Below are 22,878 nucleotides of genomic sequence, written 5' to 3'. Positions count from 1 at the left end.
TTGCCTGGGAGAGACCAGGAACATGGGGGCAGTCGGGGGGGGGGGGAGAAGGCAGGGAAGAAGAGCACCCACGCAAACAGCTCTGCCAACCTCTCCCGCTCTTCATTTAGAAAAAGTGTTTGGCAGAAAACAGGAAGTCGCTGCGATCGACTCCCCTCCATTAGGAGACGCCGAGAGTGTATTTAAGAGCTGCGAGCGCTTAGCGGCCACACACCCAGCATGCACCATCTGCTGCTCCCTTGAAACGTGCATATATATATATATATATGCGCACCACAACTGTTGCCTAACCAAGCTGAAAGACATTTGCTGGCCTAGGAAGAGAAGCTGGAGGTGGCAGACCAGGGAGAGGGGCAAGGAGGTTGCACTCTGATGTGCAGCGGGCCTCCCAAAGACGAGACCCTGTTTTAAAAGGAGCACCTGAAGGCCTTGTGCAACATCAGAGGCAGACCCTCCAAGCGTCCCTTTTTTCCAGGGACATTCCTGATTTAGAAAATCCGTTCCGGTTTCTGATTTGATCCCTGAACGCCCCACTTTTCCTTAAAAAGGTAAAGGGATCCCTGACCATTAGGTCCAGTCGTGACCGACTCTAGGGTTGCGGTGCTCATCTCACTTTATTGGCTGAGGGAGCCGGCGTACAGCTTCCGGATCATGTGGCCAGCATGACTAAGCCACTTCTGGCGAACCAGAGCAGCACACAGAAACGCCGTTAACCTTCCTGCCAGAGCGGTACCTATTTATCTACTTGCACTTTGACGTGCTTTCGAACTGCTAGGTTGGCAGGAGCAGGGACCGAGCAACGGGAGCTCACCCCGTCGTGGGGATTCAAACCTTTTCCTTAAGATGTCCCTATTTTCATTGGAGAAATGTTGGGAGCAGGGTACAGAGCTATCTGACCCCCGAGTCATCTGAAGGCATTCCTGTATGGGGGGAGAGTTTTAAAAAAAAGTTTAATGTTTTATTATGTTTTTATATATGTTGGAAGCTGCCCAGAGTGGCTGGGGCAACCCAGTAAGATGTGTGGGGTATAAATAGTAAAATTATCATTATGGAACGGGGCAGCCCTATTTTCATCAGAGAAATGTTGGAGGGTATGCAGAGGGTTAATAAACGGCGCAGGAAAACGTTCTATGGGGAATAGCTTCCGTTCCTTAGCTTCACATACACAGACTAGCCTCTCCAGTGCAGCGTGGCTTATTTAAGTCTGCATCCGAGCAATACATTTAAAGCAGTATCGTGGCACTTTACAGTCACGGCTCCCCCCCAAAGGAATCCTGATAGCTGTAGTTTGACAGGGGTGCTCAGATTAGAGAGGGGGGCGGCTGAGCTACAACTCCCCTCGCTGAACTACAGTTCCCAGAATGGCTTAATAGTCTAACCCTCTTCCTCCCAGGGAATTCTGGGAATTGTAGCCCTGTGGGCAGAATAAGGGTCTCCTAGAAACTCTCAGCAGCCTTAACAATCTGCACTTCCCAGGACCCTCTGGGGCAGCCTTTCTCAACCTGTGGGTCCCCAGATGTTGTTGAACTACAACTCCCATCACCCCTAGCTAGCAAGGCCAGAGCTCAGGGATGATGGGAGTTGTAGCCCAACAACATCTGGGGACCCACAGTTGAGAACCGCTGCGAGTCTGGGGGAAACCATGATTCTTTAAAGGGGCTTTGATACTGCTTTAAAACTGTATTGTGCAGACAGGGCTGTGGAAGGCTAGATGAGAAAGGATTTTGTTTTCTTTAGGTGTGCATCGTTTTCCTCTGTGCCTTGTTTTGCACACTATTTCTACAACTGTTCCTTGTTTGCATTGTCTGTCTATTTGTTTAAAAGTTAAATTAAATTATTGCTATTTTTTGTGATGGAGAGGAAGGGCCATGGCACAAGGTCCCAGTATCTTAGCTGTGACTTCTGCATTGCAACGGTTTGTACTAGATGACCTTTGGGGTACTTTCCAACTCTTCAGTTTTGTGATTCTGTTGTGGTTTGAGTCAGCCCTGCAATGCAGTCCAGTGTAGTTATCCAGTCTCTTGGGGGCGGGGAAGAGAGTGAAGTGTTTGTGCGTTTAGGGTGGCTATCTACACTGTACCAAAAAACCCCCCAAAAAATTCTTTCTCTCTTTGCAGGAAGAAAAACAAACCCGCCTCTGGTCACATGAGACCCATAAATTTAGCCCAGAGGTGTGAGCATTTCCACACAAATTAAAGAGGGGGGAGAGAGTTTCCCTTCCTCTCTGTACCTCTCACTTGGGCCAAACCCTGGAATTGAGAATTTATTATGTTGTCCAATAGCACCATAACGGCCTTCAAACCCTGTGGCATTCGTGTGCCAAATGGGAAGCCAGGGAAGCTAAACTCTCATTGTTCTCTAGAGGAAGTCCTCTCTCGACAAAGGAGACCTCAAGAGGACCACGTGACCTGAGGTTACAGTGGCTGGAGGAGGAACAAATAATATTCTGGTTTAGTCCGTGAAGGCTGCAGACTGGCAGCTCTGGTCAGGTACGAAGGGGGACCAGGCCTAGATCTGAAACGGGACATTGTCCACCCTACTGTCTCCAAGATATGTTGCAGGAGCAGGGAGAGTTAATCAGTTGTGGGGGACTGGCTGGACGAAGAGGATGGTACGAAAGAGCCCCATGCACTACAGCACGACAAAACCTGGGAAAAGTTTGAAAGCGCGGAAAAGATCGTTGTATGAAAAGTTGCAGGTTTGAAAAGCAGGAAGTTACAGGAAATGTGCTGATTTAGAAACCTCTGCAGGCACAAACAGTAGGGAAAGAAGGGGGTCGTTCATAACCACCCTAACACTACCTGAGCACAAGTCAACATGAATGCACAAAATAAAAAAGGCATTTTGGAGTGGGCCTTCTGACTTTCTAACGAGGCGGCCCAGAGTGATGGATTTAAATATATATATAGATTTATAGATTTTTCAAAATACAATCTAAGTGAAAAAGAGAAAAAAAGGAAAAAGGCAATACATTTCAATGAATTCATCAAATAGTTTATTTTAGTCAACTTCCATCCTTCCATGGTTTCCTCAGTTTATCCATTTCTGCTGCATATTCTGCTTTTTCTAATCATTCTTACCTAATTTTTCTCATTGCAATTTTTAACAGCTTGCTCCAAACCGGCTAGCGTTTTTAACATTGTTTACAATGATTTATTAAATAATCTAACAAATAATTTCCAATCCTCTTTGATGGTTGTCTCTTCTTGTTCTCTAATTTTACTTGTGAAACTTCCTGATTCTACATACTCCATCCATTTCATCTGCCACTCTTCTGCCCAGCTTTGGAGGTGCCAGTGTAACTCCTTCCTAAGGGCACAAGGAAGCCAAGGTACACCTCTCTACGTACGTCAAGGATGGTTCATCAGCACTTGCTTTTAACACAGGACAGAGTTTTTCTCCACTTAAAAATTGCGGGAGAGAAGCAGCCTTTGTTGGTCTCTAGCAGACAAGAGTCTAACTCAACGTTTGGAGCTGGTGAGACAAATTCATGGAGGATGAAGCTATCAATGGCTGCTGGCCAGATGGCTCTCCACTGTGAGAGACAGTACATCTCCGAATACCAGTTTCCAGGAATTGCAGGCTTGCAGGCTTTCCATGGGCATTGAGAGAACAGACGAATATTAAGAAAAGTGAATAAGATGGATTATAATTGGAAATTGTTTTAGTTTAATAATGATATTGGAAAGCTGTTACTTTCAACTACAAGGAAACTCAGAAGGGAGGGACTAGAGGAAGTCAACCAAGATGTTTAAAAGGTTGGATTTGTAAAGAATTAAGTTTGTTGTTATTGTTTATCTGTTTATTGTTCCTTTTTTCTTTTTTTGTTCATTGACGTATTTTTCTTTTTTCTGTTTTTGTGTGTCATTCTGCTTTGTGGTTTTTGTTATAATTGTGGAAAATCTAATAAAACTTTTTTTAAAAAAGAGAACAGACGGATCTTTGACCAGGTTCTTCTTATGACTCAACGTGCTTAAGATCCGCCCCAAATAGTTCTGCACAAGTGCCAGTCAACCTTCAACGTATGTCAATGCCCTGCTTACACTCTCACTTTTAATGCCTCCTTCAGGGGCCAAACGAGACATGATCTTCACAAACGTGCAATCGCAACAACCACTATCAACCAGCAGCCCCTGCTACCATGGCCATTGGCAAAGGATGATGGGAGTTGTAGTCCAACAATGTCTGGAGAGAACCACATTGGCTACCCATCGTCTCTGGAGCAGCTTGCAAGGCCAAAACACGTTTCTTATTGGGTTCCAAGAGCATTTGGTCTTTTTGCATCCTAATCTGAGCTATGGGAAGGTAGCCTCTTTCAGAACATCTTTGTTGCAACCGAACTGCGTGTAAAAAGACACTCAAAGGAAGTTATAAAAGCAACTAGCGTAGGAGAGTTTGCATGCATTCACATGAATAACATTTGTCCCATAACATCAGGAGGGCCACAGGTTCCTCACTGAACTAAAAGCTTTGTTGCATTTTCATTCTTGCATAACCCGAGAGAGAGAGAGAGAGAGACAGAGAGAGAGAGAGAGAGAGAGAGAGAGAGAGAGAGAGAGAGAGAGGGAGAGATGTAACCCACATTTGGCTCGGCAGGAAAGTCAGGAATTTACACAAACACAGACAGAGAGAGAGAGAAAGTTTCTAACATAATTGAGCCAACTCATACCCTAAAAAAAATATGCCAGTGCAACCTCAAATGGGCAGCGCCATTCCAAGGAACACGGTCACTGAAACCACATCCTTCCTTCCTCGCCGCCCCTCCACCCAGTTCCAAGCCCCTCCTCAGGCCAGCACATCCAGCAGCAGCCGTCTCATCTGCAAACTCTCCACCAAGTTCGAAGCCAGCAAATTCAGTTGCTAGTACAACCGACCAGTGCCGAGTTTGTAGGTCCCTGGAGAGCACTCTGAAGCCACAAGGCTGTTTACGGCACTTACATACACCCAGTAAACTGGCAAAAAGTGAAAACACAGAGCAGTTCCAACCCACGCAAGGGCCTCGGCTCAGCAGCAGAGAATCTGTTTTGCAGGCAGAATGTCCCAGGTTCAATCCCCAAAGACACGTCCAGGTAGAAGAAGAAGAGCTTGGATTTGATATCCCGCTTTATCACTACCCTAAGGAGTCTCAAAGTGGCTAACATTCTCCTTTCCCTTCCTCCCCCACATCAAATACTCTGTGGGGTGAGTGGGGCTGAGAGACTTTAAAGAAGTGTGACCAGCCCAAGGTCACCCAGCAGCTGCATGTGGAGGAGCGGAGATGAGAACCCAGTTCACCAGATTACGAGGCTACAGCTCTTAACCACTACACCACACTGGCTTTCTGGTAGGGGCTGGGAGAGGCCCTGCTGTCTGAAACCCTGGTGAACCACTGCCAATCAGTGCAGACAATACTGATCTAGATGGACCAATGTTCTGCCTTGGTATTAAGGTAGCTTCCTACACTCCTATGTTGCAGGGAAAGCACAAAGGAGAAGGACTTCAACATGAAATAGCAAGGTTTTTGTGCCGGGTTTAGCAAGAACGCCTTGAAGATGCCAGCCTCTGCCCACCAAAGTTGGTGCCATCAGGATTGTGTGTTCACAGACAACCTCCGTGTTTTGTATTGGTTACAGAACAAACAACAAAGCAACCCATGCCAGTTCTAGCGCCCAAGGATGAATGAGATTCAAAATGGCACCTACCTCCTGCCGATTCAGAATGCACATAGTTCAACGTGAAATAATCCTGCCACTCTGGCCATCACAACCTTTGCGTTTCAAAGAGTTTACTCTCCTATGAAGTCTGGATCCAGCCCATTAAGTCTGGGAGATTCTCACCCCAGGGCTGTCTCTGGCATTCACCAGGCCTTGGCTCTGCATATCTGAGATGTTACCACCTCCCTCATCGGCACCAGAGGATTACCAAAGTCCCAGAAGCGAAGGTGGAACATGTCTCAAGGTTGACCAGTTTTTAATGGCAGGAGTCAAGCAGTTATAAGATAAATCCAGTACAGTGCAGAAGAGCTCAGTGGCAGAACACATGCTCTGCGTGTAGAAGGTCTCAGGTTCCATCTCCAGCACCCCCAAGTCGTGCCCCTGCCTGAAACTCGGCACTCCTAGTCAGTGCAGACAACACTGAGCTAGCAGAACCAACGGCCTGACTCAGTATACGACAACTTTTAGTACCCCTATGGCAAATTAATGGAAGAGATGCCCACTTCCTTCTTTGGTTGACCACAAACTCCCACTCCATTTTTACCACATGCGAACGCCCACTTGTCAAGAGTAGGCCCAATTTCATAGGGACATAGGGTGCTACCTTATATGGAATCAGACCATGGATTCATCCAGCTGAACATTGTCTGTCTGAGAGGTGGGAAACCCAAAAATCTCCAGATATTACTGGACTCCCAACTCCCCTCAACCCCAGCCAGCCTGGCCAAGGACCTGTGATGGTGGGAGTTGCAGTTTGGGAGAAACCAGGCTCCACATCCCTGATCTAAGCTGACTGGGAACCACTCTAAAAGGGATTCAAGGAAGAGCTCCTTCCCAGCCTTACCTGGAGATTCTGGGGACTGAACTTCAGGCTACCCTAAATCTGCCAACAGAAGAATGGCCTGCAAAGCTATTTTATCCTGAGTCCAGCAGCTCTGGCCGAGTTCTGACCAAGTTATGGGGATACTGCCTATGACTTCACATCCAGGAGAAGGAAATTGAGTCTTCCAAAGCAGAGTCGCAAGAGCAAACATGAAGGACCAGATGTTGTGACTCCCATCAGCCCCCAACATGCTGACTAGGGACGATAGGAGGCCAAAAACATCCTGAGGGCCGCAGGTACAACTCTGGCCATGTTATGGAGACACTGATTATTGCCCACATCTCAAGGAATACTCAAAATATTTCCCACTTTCCTGGTTTGCCGAATAACAACTTTTTGAAGACGGGGCCGAGCCAAGACATTTTGTGGCTCAAGAAAGGGCAAAATGGCACCCCAACACACACACACACCCCAATTGTAAACTATGAAGCTGGTCAGATTGTCAGCTGACTCTTGCTTCAACACTGGAGACAAGACAACGTCCTCTACCACAACCTGAAGACACCTGACTAGCTTGGGCGCTGCCCAGGTCAGGCTTCGTGCATATGTGCTGCATAGGATTTTTTTCCAGACATCAGGAGGGGAGTGCAAAATTTTTAAAGACCGAAAGGGGGAAGCAGGCGAGTTTCTCAATGAAAAACCAAAAAATAACAACTACCTGACTTTTAGAAGATGTCTGAAGGTTTAGGGAAATTTTTAATGTTTGATGTTTTATCGCCTTATTATTATTATTATTATTATTATTATTATTATTATTATTCTGTTGGAAGCCACCCAGAGTGGCTGGGGAAAACCAGCCAGATGAGCGGGGTATAAATAATAGATTCTTCTTCTTCTTCTTCTCCTCATCATAGGTGCTTGACATACAAAACTTCAACCCACTCCTCACCTCATAGTATCAGATGCCCAAAGTGACTGCCTCAGCCTACCTAATGGGCAGTCCGGCCCTGTTTGAAGGCCAAAGCCTGTTTTGTTGGCTGCACCATCCAGCTCCTCAAGGCTCACACACTGACATCATCATTGTTTTCAGCCACTGGAGAGCCAACGGCTGGAGTTTCCTGTTGCTTGCTGAAATAGCATCTCACTTTCCCCTGCTCTGCCTTCCTCATTCTGTGGAAGCAACGCAGATGCCAAGGTCACCCACTGCAAAGGAAGAAGAGGCCTTTGGGGTCAGAGTCAGACGTTTTCTCCATTCGTTCGTCGCAAAATCTCTCCTGATCTTTGCGTTTTCTGCATTTCTGGGGAAGCCCAAGGTTTCTCAGAAACATCTGCTTGACAATCACAGGGGGAGTGACAGTCAGGAAATTTGGTTTGCTTGTTCACAAGAGAATTGTGCATTTTCAGTTGGAAACTTCCTTGATCTTCCTATCATTTGTGGCGGAGGGGGAAAGTGGCTCACATAAAAACCACCCGTTGTTTTCGGTTGTTGGTCGTTTCATTTTATTATGTCTTTTAAAGCATTTCTAAGCCGCTTCCTGTTTTTTAAAAAAACCCTCTAAGCTGTATACAAAGATGCAACCAAACAAACAAAACACAATGGGTTATAACCACATTTAGCTCTTCTCACAATATACCCATTGAACCGAATAGGCGTTGCTGAGTTAGAGTCATTCATTTCAATGAGTGTACCTGGAATCACAGAATTATTATTTTTAATCATTTATTAGTTCAGAAAACAGGGATTCAGAAATAACAGAGTCCAATCTTGTGGGTTAGGAAAAGCCTAGGAAAAATATTATATAGGATCTGGAGGATATGTGGTTTGCTGGGGGGGAGGGAAGCGGCAAATACAAATATGTATAAATTAAAAGTAAATAACTAGGGCAGAAGTCGGGAGGGGGGAGGCATGTATAGCTGAATCAATCTTTTCTTTGGGGTGTAACACTCCAGGCTACAGACTGGCAGGAGAGGGCACTGGCTGTTGTAATGTTCCTCTAAGACAGGCATCTCCAAACTAGGCCCTCCAGAAGTTTTGGGACTACAATTCCCATCATCTCTGACCAATGGTCCTGCTAGCTAGGGATGATGGGAGTTGTAGTCCCAAAACATCTGGAGGGCCGAGTTTGGGAGTGGCTGCTCTAAGAGGAAGAAATTTCTAGGGGAGAGAAGCCAATGTGGTGGCGTAGTGGTCAGAGTGTTGGACCAAGACGTGGGAGGCCGGGGTTTAAATCAGCCATTAAGCTCATTGGATGTGACCCTGGGCAATCAACTCACTCTCAGTCTAACCTATCTCACAGGGTTGTTGTGAGGATAAAAGGGAGAGGAGAGGAGAACGATGTGTGCCTTGAGCTCCTCAGAGGAAAGGTGGGGTTATAAATCAATTTAGCATTTCTCTCTAGCCTCATTCGCACACACCCGCAGTGTGCCAGGATGCCCTTGTATGCTTTTAAACTCCTCCAATGCAGCCCAAGAAACTGCCAGGCCAACCAAAGTTTCTTTCTACCATTTGATTCTGCCTCTTGCATAAACCGCCCACCATGCACATCCTCCAAGATGCAAACGAGGCATTTGAGGACGAGGCTGGTGCTTCGTTGTTAATAATAATAATAATAATAATAATAATAATAATAATAATTTATTTATATCCCGCCCTCCCCAGCCAAAGCCAGGCTCAGAGTGGCTAACAACAGTAAAATAATACAGCATTCTAAAATCAATTCATTATAAAATCAGTTCAAATCAAATTGATGGCAACCATTGGGCTAGAGTTCTCTGAAGAATTACCAAAGGAGGGGGTCAGGCTGTGCCTTAGCCAAAGGCCTGGTGGAACAGCTCTGTCTTGCAGGCCCTGCGGAAAGATGTCACGTCCCGCAAGGCCCTAGTCTCTTGTGACAGAGCGTTCCACCAGATCGGAGCCACAGCCGAAAAAGCCCTGGCTCTGGTTGAGGCCAGGCTAACCTCTCTGTGGCCCAGGACCTCCAAGGTGTTTTTGTTTGAAGACCGTAAGGTCCTCCGTGGGACATACCAGGAGAGGCGGTCCCATAGGTACAAGGGTCCTAAGCCGTATAGGGCTTTAAAGGTTAAAACCAGCACCTTAAACCTAATCCTGTACTCCACCGGGAACCAGTGCAGCTGGTATAGCACCGGGTGAATGTGATCCCACAGCGAAGACCCCGTTCTGTGAGCATCCCAGTTCCCAGCCACCCCTCCAAGCAGCTTTCACCACCTACCTAGGCACGGTTCGCGACAAAAAATCATCTGCCCCAGCAAAAAGCAGCAAACCTCATAATTCGCAGGAACAAGTTGGAAGAGGAAACCAGGAAGTGTTGGTTATCCCAGATCAACCAACCAGCCCAAATGAAAGGTTCTCAGCCCCAACTTGCAAGAAACCTTCAACAGGAGAGCAGTGGGAAACTGGAAAAGTCTGGTTCGCTGTTTCCATGTGTGGTGGTCCCACACAAGCCCCCATCAATGCACCAGAGAAGTAAGAGGCCGTTTGAACCTGGAACAGCTTCTGGGGCCCAGGCAGACCCCACAGACGCCTGTTTTCACCTCCCCACTGTTCCCCAGGCTTATCCAATGATGGCTGCCACATCTAGGAAACCTCCAACCAGTCTACAGTTCCTGCTGTGCCCCTCAGTACAGGCGACGACCAACTGACGCACGACTTTGCTGAACCCGGAAGCGACTTCCAAAAGGGCAAAAACAGCCTTGAAAGAGCCCAGAGAGGGCAAAAATGGCATGAAAAGGCAAGCTTCCTCTTGACATAGCCTTCACGGCTAGTAGCCACTGGTAACTTTATCCTCCACGAATTCATGTAATCCTCTTTTAAAGCCATCCAAGATGGCGGCTGTCATTGCCTCCTGCAGGGGAGCCAGTTCCATAGTTTCACTATGCACCACACAGGAAGGGACTACAAGGGTCATCTAGTCCAACCCCCTGAAATCCAGGATTATTTTTTTGCCCGATGTGGGTCTCGAACACTCTGATATACCTGAATTATCAACTGACTGAATCGTCCTTGTTCCCGTTCTCCTGCGGAACCTTTTAGAAGAGGAACCTTTTGAGAAGAGCAGCCATGGCAAATCCAGCTACATTTTTACATATGGAGGACAGAATGTGAGCGACAGCATCACAGCTAAAGTGTGTTTCTCTAGTGACCAGAGTCCCTCTTGTTTCTATCTATGTGTAGAAAAGCCCTATATAAGTTAGGAACTAAGGACCTGGGGCTTTACCAAAAGGCTCATGAAATCTAAACTGGCTCTAGGTGAGATCTTTACATAATACACACAGCTTTTTACCAACAGATACGTAGGCCATATTTTAGGACACCCTGATGCCCTCCAGATATTTGGAACCAGTGTTCAAAATTCGCCAGGAACATTTTGCACCTGGCTATCATCCACGTGCGACCAGGTAAAGATGCCCAAGCATGTGGATGGCACCTGACTTCTCCACCATCTAGAGGTGCATGCCCAGAATTTGCCCGTTTTCACACACTAACAACACATCTTGTCGAATTCTGTTATATTTTATCTGCACAATGGTAATGAATTTCAGGAACCAAAAAGTTGTATTGAAAAAGACGACTTTCGAGCCATCTGGCCCCAAAATGACAACCAGGCATTCCGTTTTGGCGACCGTAACCCTGGTTTAAGGAGCCGTTTGGGGCCTAGCTTATATATGAGAGTTTCTAACACTGTTTGGAACTACAGCCCCCATCAGCCCCAGTCAGATCACAGTGGGTTCCCCCATTCCGGCCCTAAGCCATGAAGAGCTTGAAAAGGTCAAAGGGAAGGAGAGGTGGCTCAGTGGGTACAGCACCTGCCTTGCCTAAGAATGGGCCCTAGTTCAATGTCCAATGGCATCTTCCAAGGTGGCCTGGGAGAGACTCCCTGCCTGTAATCTTGGGAGTGCTGCTGCAAGCCTGTGCAGACAATACTGAGCTAAATGAACCAACAGTCTGGTTCGGTATTATAAGGCGGCACCTGAAGTTCTGAAAGCCAAAAACGTACGGCGTAAGATTTCACGGGCTAGGAGTCCGGTTTCATCAGATTCACTCAGTTGTTATCCTCCGTTGCCAGAGACACACAGGGGGAAAGGGATGGAAAAATGGTAGTAAACAGTCGGGTCACAGGGGAGGCAGGAAATGCAAGAGGCAGGAGTGCTCAGGCATTTGTGCACAAATGCACACACAGACCCAGCACTGGACCCAACAGCCTCGTGGGTCGCCAAGCGCTCAGTCTCCAGCCTTACTTATGCATTTGTTTGTTTAAAAGCATTTATGTATCATGGAATATTTCCAAAAAAAAAAAAAAAAAACCCTCTAGGTGGCATGTACTCTAAAAACAAAAATATATCCTTAAAGTGTAAGCTCAAACCAGCAGAAAAGCAATATTTTTTAAAAAAACAAAAAACCATGCATCTATTTTTGCCAGTGACTTTAGAGGTTTTCTTACAATCAAGCAGAATTTACAGTGGAACCTCTCACCTTCCTTCAACGTACTGTCCTCCTTACAAACGCTTCGGGTAAGGAGCTTCGCCAACCCGGAAGTAGTTGCTCCCGGTAGTGAACTTTGCCTCGGAAGTCGTGCGCCGGTGGCACAGTGGCAGTGGGAGGCCCCATTAGTGAAAGCGCGCCTCAGGTTAAGAACGGTTTCGGGTTAAGAACGGACCACCGGAACGAATTACAGTGGTACCTCTGGTTACGTACTTAATTCGTTCCGGAGGTCTGTTCTTAACCTGAAACTGTTCTTAACCTGAAGCACCACTTTAGCTAATGGGGCCTCCTGCTGCCGCTGCGCCGCTGGAGCACGATTTCTGTTCTCATCCTGAAGCAAAGTTCTTAAGCTGAGGTAATATTTCTGGGTTAGCAGAGTCTGTAACCTGAAGCGTATGTAACCTGAAGCATATGTAACCCGAGGTACCACTGTATTTCTGGGTTAGCGGAGTCTGTAACCTGAAGCGTATGTAACCCGAGGTACCACTGTAAGTTCGTAACTGGAGGTACCACTGTATTTGCAAAATAAATATATCAAGGCGAATGAAAATTTTCTGGGATAGCTCAGTGGGGAGAGCATGAGACCCTTAATCTCAGGGTCGTGGGTTTGAATCCCATGTGGGGCAAAAGATTCCTGCACTGCAGGGGTTGGCCCCTTCCAACTCTACAATTCTAGGAAAACAGAAATACAGAAGAGTCAAACACGTAAAAACAGACTCCAAGCAATGATTTAGCTACCATCCTCCAATTCTATATTCCCTGGTGGGGAATTAATCTAATTGGCTCCACCACAGCCAGCCCACTAAGCAGTGTTAGGCACTCGCTGAGGCCTGCACTGCCATTGCCAATTTCTGGAGCCTCTTCCGCCATCTTGCTCCTCCTCTGACTTGCTATGGCTGCCTGTCCGCCTTTCCTCTTTCAGCAAGGGAGCAAGGGCCCAGAGTGAGGACATGAAACAGATTCCTCTATTTGCCTCTGGATTGTGCTCAAGGAAAGAAGGCAAGTGTCTGGGCAGCAGCAGCAGCAGCAATAGGGGGGAGAAAGTGGGGAAACTGCAAGGCATCTAATCCAAGCCCACCCCCCAAATCTGGGCCTCATATTGATGGAATTCCTGGAATTAACTAGGCCTCATAGCATTGGAATCCAAAGATAGTACACAATCAAAGGGTATCAGTGGAGGGGATGTTGATCCATAATAAACAGGGGTGGAGACCCTTTGGCCCTCCAGATGTTGATAAAACTCCTGTCAACCACAGCCCAGAATGGCCAATGGGGAGGAATGATGGGAGTTGTGGTCCAGCAATATCTGGAGGGGAACATGGTCCCCACAGAAGCAGCTGTTACTATGGGGATAGCCAGCGTGATGCACGCCAGATGTTGGACTACAACTCCCATCATCCCTGACTATTGGCCATGTTTGCTGGGGCTCAGCAGGGTTGGAGTTGAAGAGCATCTGAAGAGTCACAGGTTCCCCATCCCTGTGTTACCAGAAAATATGCACACCCTCTTAAGGCTAAATGCCATATTGGGCAGTATTAGAAACGCAGCTGTACAGTGGTACCTCGAATTAAGAACTTAATTCGTTCTGGAGGTCCGTTCTTAACCTGAAACTGTTCTTAACCTGAGGTACCACTTTAGCTAATGGGGCCTCCTGCTGCTGCCACACGATTTCTGTTCTCATTCTGAAGCAAAGTTCTTAACCCAAGGTACTATTTCTGGGTTAGCGGAATCTGTAACCTGAAGTGTATGTAACATGAATTGTATGTAACTGGAGGTACCACTGTATAAGCAAATTGCGAAATGGCACCTTGAAGCTAGGTTACGGTTGCCACAACAGAATGTCAAGGCACCTTTTTCCCTCTGATGGGATTTATCATTATTATTATTACTATTCAGTCCATTTCTATACCACTTTATATTTTAAATAACAAATCTCAAAGCGGTTTGCAACACCTTAAATATCAAAGAAAACCATCCAGGGGAAAAAACCATATTCAAACTTCAACGAAAATTATTTCAGATCAGATCCTTCTCTAAGTGACATTTTGCTTTCCCCGGTCACGAACCTGTCACCCACAAATCTTCACGTGGTCACTATTGGATCTGCATCCGTCGCAAAACGCGCCTGGCGCCTGGCTAATTTCTATCGCTGATAGCGGGCATGGATTATAAGCCCCGCTCCCCAAGAAACCAAGTTAAGGAATTCGCCAATAGCATTGAAGCCACCTGAGAACGCACCCAGTTGCTCCCAGATATTACCAGACAGAGCAAATCCATCTTACGTGGAAGAGCCGTAGCTCACCAGAGCTGGGGAAGTCTGCTGGTCTGAAACACTGGAGAGCCTCTGCTAGTCAGCTCAAAACATACTAAGCTGAGATAGGCTCAATGGTCTGAGTTAGCAAGAGGCAGCTGCTAGCCCTCCAACACAGCTGCAGAGCTGCTTCAAGGCACTCTCTCCAATCTGCTCCATTTGGGGCAGGAGAGCAAGGTTTGCCCTCCGCCCTCAGTTCAGCAGTGCCATCCCTGCTTTGAGAAGCTGGGGTGGGCCATGCAACTGATTGAACAGGAGCCTCCCCCCAAAATGCAGCAGGACAGGCTTGCCACGTTTTGAAGGAAACCAAAATGAAGCAGAGCCGGTTGCCACGAGTCCCCACCCCATTAAAGTCCAGAGGCTAAAATGACTCCAGTGCCCTCAGAGTCTTCTACCTGAAATGAGCCGTTTATTTTATCTTTTTTAATCCAAAGAGGAAGCAGTCGTACCGTTGCGTTCCATAGCTAGTTCAGCAGAAATTAAATACCACCCAAGATTACCGGGCAAAGTGGCTTACATACGCACCATTATATTTAAAAAGCACCCATGCCTCTCAGAGAATCCTGGGAACTGGGGTATGTTCTGGGAATTGTAGCTCTGTGGGAGTAAGCCGCAGTTCCCAGGATTCTTCACAGGGTGGGACGCTAGAGGCAAAAGCCCCCTTTACAGGGGGAATGCGCTTTAAATATATGTGGAATCATAGAATTGTAGAGCTGGGAGGGACCCCCTGCAATGTAGCCACTATCTCCAGCTGTGTTGCCAAATTCCAGGCCAGGGGGCAGGGTAGGTAACCCTGGGTAGGGGCCATGTGCAGAAGGGGTGGTTTTACTTTACTAAAAGACACACAGAGACAGGTTGCCTGCATTCAACGCACATCCATAGGACATATCAGTCTGTCCTTTCTCTGGAACGTCGCTGAATGGAAAAAATGCATGATGGCAGCTAAAAGGGGAGCAGGTTCTCTCTCTTTCTGTCTGTCTCTCCATGTTTCCCTTCACCCCCCCCCAAAAGAAAAATCCTACCGCAAGATCTGAGAGTGCATGCCCTCTCCAGCAAAAAGGGGGCGGTTGGGTGGGCTGTGGGGGGAGGAAAAGAAGAGAACAGAAGGACAGGCCAAGGAATCCTAAACAAACACCATTGTATAAAGCAGCCAGACAGCGCCCCTCCCCTCTGAAAAAGCAAGTGTTGCAACAAGGCAGTCATCAACCTCCGCTCCCCCCCCACTGCACAGTGCAGACATCACTTCCTTTTCTGAGTGTGGGGTTAGCACACACCGACACACACCTTTTCCTGGAAAATTAACCATTGCTTCTTTTTTTTAAGAAAAAAAGCTTTTAACCATGTTTAAGATGTTGGCAGTGAATTTTTCCAACCTGCAGCTATGGTTTTATTGATTGGAACAGGGCAAATTACTGGTGGGTTAAGATTGGGGTTTTTTGTTGTTTTCACGGTTTCATAAAGCACGACTTTGTGTCAGAGCAAAAAACCCACCGCCACCACCAATAATAAAATCCTTAACCGTGCAGTCGCAATACATATCTTCTCTGAAGCAAAGTCCGCAAGGAGTTGGATGGGACTTACTCCCAGGTAAGTGTGCAGAGCACTGCAGTTTTAGTAAATAAAAGCATTCACTGAGGGGAAGGGCACTGTTTCTTTGGCAAACAGCGTACTACTGCCAGAAAAGATCTCATGGTTGCAGGAGCGATCTGTCCTCAAGGCTGCAAACGTATACAGTACAGCTTTTCCCCTGTGAAATTAGTATTTGGTGGTGCCCAACAACAGGTTGGTTTGTCTTCTCAATTTCAAAATACGCCCCTGGTAGGTAGCCCCAAAAGCTTAGGGACTGCTTATTATAGATACACACTTACCAGGCAGTCAGTTCCATTGAACTCAGCGAGGCCAACTCCCAAGCAGACACGCATACAGGCTTGCACCGAGAGGACAGATTATTTTTATTCTGCCAATGTAATCACTACTGGGGGGGGGGGGAAATGCATGGGGAAATAGAAAGGTATAGCTTTTCAATTTTTGTTTTTATTTTTAATCGCAAGTGGCCATGCTGGTCCCATTACAAAAAGGAGGAAAATCCAAGAAACCGCAATACCTAATCCTAGTAATAATAATAATAAACGCAGCGCCCAGCAAGAAGAGTGCATGCGGCGTACATATTTATAATAATAAAGCCTATTATTTATTATTAAATGCAATATACCTATCAATAACAAGGATAAATAAGAGGGTTGTCTCCCTAAGGGAGGGGATTGCGCCTCCAGCTCAGGAAAGGGACCCAGAGATTCTTTGTGACAATTGTCCGCGCATATCGGTGGGAGAGAGGAAATCAAGGCGCGCGCGCGCAACCCGCACCCAGCCACCCCCCCCCCAAAAAAATTCATTAATTCCCGCGGAAGCTAGCTGCGGGGGGGGGGAGGAAAGCGAGGAGCTGGTAGAGGACCCCCTGGGGAGCTGGCACCAAGGCAACCCCCTTTGGCGGAAAGAGGGGGCGCCCTCCGCGTACCTCCAAAGTGCGGATCTCTTGCTGGGTGAGGTCGTTGGAAGCGGCGCATTTGGTGCGGAGCCCCTGCAGGCTGGACAGGGAGATGTCGATGAGGTCCTGGAGCTGCCCGCATTGCTGCAGCGCGCAGCCGGCCCGGCCGGGGCGTCCGGAGGCCAGGCCGTCCGGGGGGGCTCGGCCGCTGCGCCCTCCTCCTCCTCCGGCCCCCGCTGCCCCTGCCGTCCGGCCCGCGGCGCACTCTTTCTTCTCCACCATCCTCTCGGCTCCTCTCCGCGCGGCAGACGCTCTATCCATTCCTCGGCATCGGGGAGGCGGGGGGGGGGGGCTGGCGCGGCGACTCTCGGAGGGAGGGCAGGCAAGGGCCGGGGAAGCGGGTCGAGGGCCGGGCCGGAGCTAGACCTTCCGCCGCCGCTGCCCGCTCAAGCCCCGACGACGTTGGGCAGAATGAATTGCCTTTCCAATTGCATGCACTAATTATTATTATTTTTTAAATGATAATAATCAGTGCAAAAGGGACCCAAAGTGCATCTCTCCCCCACAAAAAAAAAGAAAGAAAACTGAAAATGAGTTTATTTCCCCCTAGGGAGCGAGGAGAAAAGGGCGGCAGAGGAAGGTGGGTGGCGGCGATGCGGGGTCAGTCGCAGCAGCAGCAGCCGCGCTGCAAACTAGTGCTCTCCTCTTCTGAGCTTCGCTTTCCAGCCAGCTTTGAATATCAGCTGGGGTCCAGGTCACGGCTACCGAGGAGGATGCTGGGAGTTGTAGTCCTGCGGTGTTGTTTTGGTTGGGAGCCGGAGGGGAGGGAGGAGGGCGGGGAGAGAGGGCGCTTCCCCGGCTGCTCGCGCTCTTGCAGGCGCGCGCAAAAGCAGGACGGCAGCCAAGACAATGCTGCGAGGTTGCTGCTTTTAAAACAATACTAAGAAAGTGAGGAGGAATTAAAGAACCTTTTAATGAGGGTGAAAGAGGAGAACGCAAAATATGGTTTGAAGCTCAACATCAAAAAAACGAAGATCATGGACACTGGTCCCATCTCCTCCTGGCAAATAGAAGGGGAAGAAATGGAGGCAGTGACAGATTTTACTTTCTTGGGCTCCATGATCACTGCAGATGGTGACAGCAGTCACGAAATTAAAAGACGCCTGCTTCTTGGGAGAAAAGCAATGACAAACCTAGACAGCATCTTAAAAAGCAGAGACATCACCTTGCCAACAAAGGTCCGTACAGTGGTACCTCGGGTTAAGTACTTAATTCGTTCCGGAGGTCTGTTCATAACCTGAAACTGTTCTTAACCTGAAGCACCACTTTAGCTAATGGGGCCTCCTGCTGCTGCTGCGCCACTGGAGCACAATTTCTGTTCTCATCCTGAAGCAAAGTTCTTAACCTGAAGCACTATTTCTCGGTTAGCGGAGTCTGTAACCTGAAGTGTATGTAACCTCCAATACTTTGGCCACCTCATGAGAAGAGAAGACTCCCTGGAAAAGACCCTGATGTTGGGAAAGATTGAAGGCACAAAGAGAAGGGGACGACAGAGGACGAGATGGTTGGACAGTGTTCTCGAACCTACCAGCATGAGTTTGACCAAACTGCGGGAGGCAGTGGAAGACAGGAGTGCCTGGTGTGCTCTGGTCCATGGAGTCACGAAGAGTCGGACATGACTAAACAACTAAACAACAACAAACCTTTTAGTATTGCTGGGAAGGTTAGTGGCTGAAAGAGCTGTGAATCAGGAAGTCCCTCGTTCAGATTTCATGCCTGCTGCGAGCTTCGCTATATAGAAGATGGCTTTGTTCCAGCCTCAGTCTTCCTGTCTGCAAAAGGGTTTAATGGTATCATCATACCTTACAGGGCTGTTGTTAAGCAGTACAACTATAGATAATATGCGTGTGAAGTGCTTTGGACGCCTTGAAAGCGCTGTGCAAAGGCGAAGTGATAGTTTGCGTTGGTATTATTGTGTTTGATGATGATGATGAAGGAGTTGGGTGGCAAGCAGATTGCAGGGTTTGGCAGCGTGAGTGCCGGGATGCACCACCTGTGGAACTCCTGCCTAGGTGTTTTATACCCCTCCAAATTTAAGCAAAACAAAGGGAAGGACTAAGACATACTGCAGCTCTTATGGGAACTATTGTCTTGATCCAGTCCAATCCCTTGGCACTATGGGGTTTTACTTTTTTTAATTTATTTTTATTATTTTATTATTTATTATTTTTATTATTACCTTTTAATTATCCTCCTGTTTAGGTTTTTCCTCTGTCTTTCTCATTCATTCATTCATTCATTCATTTATATATTGCATTTATGCCCCACCTTTTCTTCCTCCAAGGAGCTCAAGGTGCTATACCTGGTGCTGGAATGACTCCAGAGACATTCCTGGCTAATGCCGAAGAGCGCCGCGCTTGTGAGGCGGGCCATCATGCCTTTCTAAAAATTACCTTCCCAACACGTTCCATAAATACACCAGGGCAGCATGTTTACACTCTGTAAAGAGACGACGAGTGGCCTTTTCACACTTCAAGCGGGCACTTGCATAAACTGACTTCTTTGGCCAACATAAACACTTAAGCGCAGGAGTCGTTGGGTTCCTCTCAGCACCCTGAGAGGCCTGGTGCTGTTGTGGTCCCAGCTGGGCAGGATGCCTCATGGCAGAATAAGGCAGGAGGGCTCTCTTGCCAACGTGGGCTGTGAACCCCCCACTGGAACAAGTGGAAGAAAGGAAGTAGGGTGGGGAAGCTCAGGGGTGCAGAACATGTGCTTTGCCGCCCTAGGGCCATGTATGCCCTGTGCATTTAAAGTGCATGGCTTCCTGCAAAGAATTCTGGGAACTGCAGTTTTTTTTTAAGGGTACCAGGAATTGTAGCTCTGTAGGAATAAACCTGTTATGTACTGAGTTGAATAGGATCCAGATTGCAGCAGTCTGATTGGTCCTAGAACAATAGGATTCAGAATGCTGCAGTCTGATTGGTCCGCAGGAGCCACCCAATCCAACTCCAGGTGGAAGTGGATCCGCAACCTGATTGGCCTACAGGAGAATCCCGGAACTAGCCAATCATGTGGGGCCCATTGTGTAAATAATGTATATAAAGCAGACATTTCTGTGGAACTTCCATTCTCCCTCACTACTATGAGCTGAATAAAGAGCATGAAATCCACACTCGACTCTGAGTATATTTCAAAACCACAGCTTGCAAGATTTATTTCTTTTGTGGAGGGAGACGTGTTTTAAATGTAAGAGCTTCTCCCCTCCCAATAGGCCAAATTTCCTTAGGGGAAAGGGTTGGGGCTAAACACCTAAATAGGCAGAGCTAAAACACACAGCTTGCATTCATACCCATCCTCAGGGCTAGCCAATGTTGTGCCTTCCACATGTTGCTGACTGCAACTTCCATCATCCTTAGCAACCGGCAATCCTGGCTGGAGCTGATGGTGATTGTAATCCGACAACATCCAGAGGGGGAGTCCTTAGGATCACAGAATTGTACAGTCGGAAGGGGTCCTGATAACCATCTAGTCCAGCCCCCTCCTTGATCTTGTTCCTCTTCCAGCTGCACTTGTTGTCCACTTTATCTGCTCTCCTCCTCTGGAACATTATATGGCTCCCAGCCATATAATTTGATCTGATCCAGTGCTCAGCCATAGAGCACCCGAAGCATTAAAGAGAGCTGCTGAGCATAGACAGAGTGCTTTACCCGCAAGCGTTTAAGGACTAGGGGGTCAGGCTTCTGAGTCAGAGGATGGTGCAACAGCTCAGAGAGGCCATCAAACCCTTAAAGCTCGCTGGTGGGTGTGTTTGCATTTATTTCTGTGTTCCACTGGGAACATTTGGCTTAATAAATAGCATTTGCCACAGAACAGGCCACAGTCCTCTTTGATAATGTGCCGAAAGAACAGGCTCGAGTGAGGAAGCGATGTGCTGACTAAACATTCTTCCCCCCCCCCCAATTTAGCATGAATGTCTACATCCCCACATTCTTCCCCTTGGCTCAAAGGGCCCAGATGGTGTTAGCTGGGAGGGGGTGGGAAAAGAGAAAGAGAGTCAGAGAGAGGCTTTGGGTCCTTGGACGAGGATTAGACAAAAGACAAACGCAGGCCTTTTGCAGACAGAACTGAGAGGAGGAGATGGCAAAGTGGGGAGCCTCTTCTCCTCACAGGGAAAGCCATTGTTCCCTTCAGAAGGAAAAAAAAAAGAGGGAGGGAGGGAGGGAGAGAGAGAGACTTTTAACACATGACTGCAACTTTTGAGTGTTGGCTTGGGGACAGTGGATGGAGAAACATTTCCATTCCTCACTCATAAGAACTCCTGGATGCCCAGAGAAGCTGAAGATTGGAAAATTCAGGATTGATAGAAGAGAAAGTGCAAGAGTTTACACTGTGCAATTGTTAAACGATAAAACTCACTCCCACAAGACGCAGCGGTGCCACCAATTTTAAAGGCTTTCAAAGAGGATTGGGGAAATTCATGGAGTCTTCCATAAAGGTCTGAGCAGTGCTGTACATTAGGCCAAACAGACAACGTATTTACCTTTTTTAAAAAAAATAAAAGTGAGGGGTGGAGACGGAGAAACAGTAAAAAGAAAGAAAGAAAGTGAAGCACTGTGCAAGTCCCTGGGTCTAACGTTAGGCAGAATTTGGAACTGTGGCCCTTTAAAGTACATTCTTTCTGTCAAAGAATTCTGGGCACTTTAGTTTGCCCCTCGCAGAGTTTACAATTCCCAGCAACTCTTAGCAAGCTACAGTGCCCAGAATTATTTGTGCTACAAATGTACCTTAAAATTATACGGTGGTACCTCGGGTTACAGACACTTCAGGTTACAGATGCTTCAGGTTACAGACTCCACTAACCCAGAAATAGTGCCTCGGGTTAAGAACTTTGCTTCAGGATGAGAACAGAAATCGCGGCGTGGCAGCAAAGGGAGGCCCCATTAGCTAAAGTTTGCTAAAGTTAGCTAAAGTTCAGGTTAATAACAGTTTCAGGTTAAGAACGGACCTCCAGAACGAATTAAGTTCTTAACCCAAGGTACCACTGTAGTGTGTCTGCAGCCAGGGCAAATCCACACTCAATGCACATTTAAAACACATTTCTCCCAAAGAATCCTGGGAACTGTAGTTTAAGGATGCTGGAAATTGTAGCTCTGTGAGGGAGAAAGCACAGTTGAAACAAATCCACTTCTAGAAACAACAACGGGCTTTTTGCAGTTTGGAAAGTTACAGGGAAATGCATTGAAAAGTGCAGGGTGAGCAGTTGGCCCAACAAGAAGATGTGTAAATACCCCATAAGTAAATCAGTCTGAATGCTTTCTATACTATAACTGCTCTATAAATAAATCAGAATAGCTGCTGAATAAAAACTGGGCATAGTCTCACCACTGTGTAAGCCTTGCACAAGCAAACCAGGATAAACACGGGCATAAACAAGTGATATGGAGATGCCCTAAATTGCTTGTTGTCTTGCAGAGCAGCTGCATTCGGGTTGAGTTGGATATCGCTGCTGAGATCTTGCGAAGTTTCTCCCTCCCAGTAATACATAATGTTCTTTGTGAAAAAGAAGGAAAGAAAGAAAGAAAGAAATCTATTTAGGAAATAACATGTGGCTTGAGTGCACTTTACATGGAGCTCGGCAAAACACCCACGATACCTTTTTGCAGAGAGTTACCTTGTGGTGAAATCATAATATTTAACGTGCAATTACTCAACTTGATCTGTTTTAACACAGGTAACGGAAATGCTCCTTTGAGAAGCTTTAGAGCACCGGGATTTGGAGAGCTGGGGCGCTAATTGTTTTCAGAGGAAGAAAGCTTTTTATTATCGATGATTTCCCCTCAAAGGCTGCCTCCCACACACCTACAGAGTACCTTTTTTCGGTCTGTGGTACATAATACCATGAGACAGAGCAGCAGGTCTGGCGCCGTGATGTGATTATATGGAGAAATTAGTTGTGAACGGGGATTTAATAATGGGATTTGAACCCAAACCTGCCTAGCCTAGCTGCTATGCCCTGGTGGGTCCCCAGCCTTATGCGTGAGACGGACAAATATATTTTCTTGGCTG

The 22,878-nt window shown here is 47.2% G+C and overlaps 2 protein-coding genes across 4 annotated transcripts in view; both read right to left on the bottom strand.

The window, feature by feature from the left end:
* KSR1 (kinase suppressor of ras 1) overlaps nucleotides 1-17,600 on the bottom strand; it is a 108,666-nt gene extending 91,066 nt beyond the window's left edge. Inside the window, 1 exon segment of the mRNA XM_083588093.1 lies at nucleotides 16,843-17,600. Coding sequence (XP_083444219.1) covers nucleotides 16,843-17,133 — 291 coding nt within the window. The 5' untranslated portion in view covers nucleotides 17,134-17,600.
* EVI2A (ecotropic viral integration site 2A) overlaps nucleotides 1-22,878 on the bottom strand; it is a 234,222-nt gene that overhangs the window by 45,298 nt on the left and 166,046 nt on the right. The window lies entirely within an intron of this gene.

Source organism: Podarcis filfolensis, assembly GCF_964270895.1.
Source record: "Podarcis filfolensis genome assembly, chromosome: 15".
Lineage (NCBI taxonomy): Eukaryota > Metazoa > Chordata > Lepidosauria > Squamata > Lacertidae > Podarcis > Podarcis filfolensis.
Note: the sequence above shows the minus strand (reverse complement) of the source record. Positions and strands in the feature narration are given on the sequence as shown.